This window comes from Pteropus vampyrus, unplaced genomic scaffold (assembly GCF_000151845.1).
Source record: "Pteropus vampyrus isolate Shadow unplaced genomic scaffold, Pvam_2.0 Scaffold94, whole genome shotgun sequence".
NCBI lineage: Eukaryota > Metazoa > Chordata > Mammalia > Chiroptera > Pteropodidae > Pteropus > Pteropus vampyrus.
The window spans coordinates 3,888,490-3,891,945 of record NW_011888875.1 but is presented as its reverse complement, the minus strand read 5'-3'; the positions used below and the strand labels follow the sequence as shown (position 1 = coordinate 3,891,945).

Sequence of the window (3,456 nt, the reverse complement as noted above, 5' to 3'; positions counted from 1 at the left end):
ATTACATGCACTGGTACTTTTGTGAATGGCTCAAAATTCTTGGTTATAATACAGAGCTGGTTTATTGCCTGAAGTTCCCATCCTATTGACGTGTTTTCCAGGGAGGCTGGATGACACCATAGATGGAGGAATGTAGTGATCTCATTGGAAATTCAAGAGACAGCATAAGATGCTTTGTCTTTCTTTAGAATTTAGGAGCAGAGACTCCAGAAATGGAATTGGGAAGGGAAAGGCAAACCACACTCAAGGACAGCAGTGGACAACCTTGCCTCTGTTAACACAGGCACGTATCTTTGATCCTCTATTTGGCAATATTCAAATATTAAAAAAAAAAAAAAGAGTGTATGACAGGCATGCCAATTAATTTGATGGAAAACGCCACGTTTCGGTCTTAAATATGGATCTAAGTTTTGAAACTTTAGTTTTCTCATTTCTTTCTCTTTGCGCCATTACTGTAAAAGCCTCAGGGGTGATGGATCTGACACCGGTCATTCAAGGATCCAAGTGACGCTTACCTCGGCTTTAATTTTATTGTCTCCAAAGCAAAGGTGCTGTAAGTAGGCTGCAGCATTGGACTGGACGGAGGGAAACTGATGTTGCAACATCTGAATCACTTCGGGCAGCTCTGGGTCTCTCCATCCGAATTCTCTGAACAAAAGGAAGGTAGGAGAACGTGAGAGAGAAATCGTGCCACGCCGTCGACATGTGCTCAATTCTTTTATGAAACGCACTGAAGAGTTCACACGGGCACATTTCATAAACGCTTGTTCTGGTTTTCTGACACGTACCCATCAGAAGAGAATTTGAAAACATTCCTTTGAGTAAATGGTTGGTAAGTATATACATGCATACACACACATATATACATGTAGACCCTTATAACCTCAAACGTGTGAACAAGTTATTTGTTTATGAAGATAATGGAAAAAAATGACTTAAAATGGCACCTGATTTTATTAATATATACATTTTTCATTCAGGCTTGAAAGGTCACATTTTCCAATATACTGTCTCAACGGTGTGATTTAGGTACTGTATTTTGCCAAATTATCAGACAAGAGGAAAATGTAACTGAACGGGTTTAATCCAAAAGATCATAATAGCAAGTGATGTCATCATCTTATTATTTTTTTATGGTTATTATTATTATTATCATAATCTCTTTAAAAACAGGCAGAGTCCTTAAATGATTCACTGGAGATCAAAGTATAACAAGGCAACTTTATAAAAGGAAATTATTTAAAGCGTTAAGATTATTCATGCAATGTTAATAAATGTATGGCGTTGCATATTATTTTCCTGTACTCTCTTTTTCCCATCGGAGCTACTCCAAGAAGCTGGTTGTTTGTTTATGCTTATGAAATATGCTCTAAAATATTTAAATCCATTCTAAAACATAAGGTTGATTGTGTACTATTATGCGAATAAACATCCTTTTATGAAGTCGATCAGCTCAACCAGTTACGATATGGAGCTAAAAGGGCCAACCTTATGGATCGTATTCCTGTAGAAGAAAGCCAATTTTTAACAGAGAAATAAAAAAGCAACCTCCGAGACCACAGATAAAACCTTGACCCCGTGAGCCACAAAAGCCTACTATTTATCTGAAGGATGAGGAAGAGAAATGAGAGGGCTTTGCCACGGCCACTCTGCTCCTGCAGAAACAACTCAAAAGCATACATCCTACTGATGTCAGCACAGGGCTGTCATTTGAGAAGAAGAATCGTGACAGAAACAGGAGAGAGAAGGGAACAGACAAAGGTTAGCAGTTTCCTCACAGACCCTAACCTGGCCTCTTCATCTCTCTGCCATCACAGCTGGTAGAGGTTGTCAAGCAAACCTTGGCACACATTGCTGCTGCCCCTACAGCGACCGAAGACGATTTGAAGTGGGATCCCTTTTGCATTGGCTTAGTTTTTATTGGAAAGATAAAGCGTTCAATTTACTACTACGCATCTAGTATTTAATAAACTTACCTAAAATCTTAGGCAAATTTTCAGAAGGACGTATATAGTACGGGAACACATTTGCTACAAAACATAATTTCAGTGATTGCTGCTAATGGACAAACTATTGACTTTTTCTTGGTTATGTGATCACAGCAGAAAACAATTATGGATTAAATCACAGGAAGTCTGTTTTCCTTCTTAATTTAATTTCCTTTTGTTGCTTGATTCTAAGCCACCTCTGCAACACTGAGACAGCACAGACCCTCTTCCTTTAATAGCAGCCTCCTAAACTTATGTTCTTCATATTAAATAAAATATTAAATAATATGTATTAAATACATATTAAATAAAATATCTCACGGAATACCTGTAAATTAAAATTAGAAGCGTCATATAAAGAAACAAGATGACTAAGGTGAATTCAGGTAAGCTTGTGCTCCTGGAAAATGGTGAGTAAAGAATACATGTCTGCCTGTTTTATTGCCCAGGTGGTAACTGTCCTATTAGGCTCATATGGCACGTATCCAGAACACCTTTGGAACAAAAACTCTAGGCGGACAGTCTCAGGGACACTCAGCATATGTGCATGTGAATGTATGTGTGGCACACGCACACACACACACACACACACATACACACACACACACCCCAAAATTGGAACAGACGGACGCACCAAAGAATTAGAGAAGAGATCCAAGCTCGTCATTCATAGGTCAAAAGAAAGGCTGTTGTCAGCACCCTCTCAAAACCTCTGGAATTCCCAATGTCCCCTCCATGCCCACTACTGCCCTTCCAGACCTAGTTTCTGACCTTTCACCCTGCCAACCATGCCGGCCACCACCCACCTCACCATTCTTCCTACCTAAGTCATCCAAATGGGCAAACACGCACAACGAATTGTGCCACTCTCTTGCTTAAAACATTTCAGTGTTTCTCACTGTCCTTGGGATAAAGACCAGGACAGTCCCATCGCCTGCAAGGCCCCGCTGACCTGCCATCTCCTCCCTCTCCAGCCTCATGTCACACCGCCTCCCCCCGGCTCTCTGGGAAGCCGCACTGGCGTTTGGGCAGGCGAGCAGCCTCTCTCCCGACGCTGTTCCTGCTGTCTTGACCGGTCCTGGCCCGGCAGCCTCTCAAACTCAGGGCCTTGGGTGGTCTGAGACTTTCCCAGCAAAGCCTTCCCCGACTGCCACCCACGCAGCAGCGAGTCGGTGATGTCCCCTTATGCTGTGGCCCACGACAGGTCACCACCTCTCTCTCCACTCCCGTAAGTTCAGTGAGGCCGGTGCCACAGCTTTTGGGTCATCTTTGTTACCCAGCATACATAATACTCTTGGTACATAATGGATTCTGAAATTGTAAAGGCGTGAAGGAGTGAATGAAGAGAGGATCTTGGAGGAAAAAGTGTTTCCTCAGCGTTACTGGTAACCGTGAGAAAAGCAACGGGCATGGTTGTCATCGATTAGTCATTCCTAAAATATCCCCTCCCCGACACACACACATGGAG

General features: G+C 42.1%; 1 protein-coding gene across 1 annotated transcript in view; it reads right to left on the bottom strand.

Moving 5' to 3' along the window:
* Window positions 1-3,456, bottom strand: part of CTNND2 (catenin delta 2) — a 700,986-nt gene that overhangs the window by 236,229 nt on the left and 461,301 nt on the right. The window contains exon 12 of the mRNA XM_011364122.1: window positions 516-730. Within this exon, the coding sequence (XP_011362424.1) occupies window positions 516-730 (215 nt within the window). The remainder of the gene's footprint in view (window positions 1-515; window positions 731-3,456) is intronic.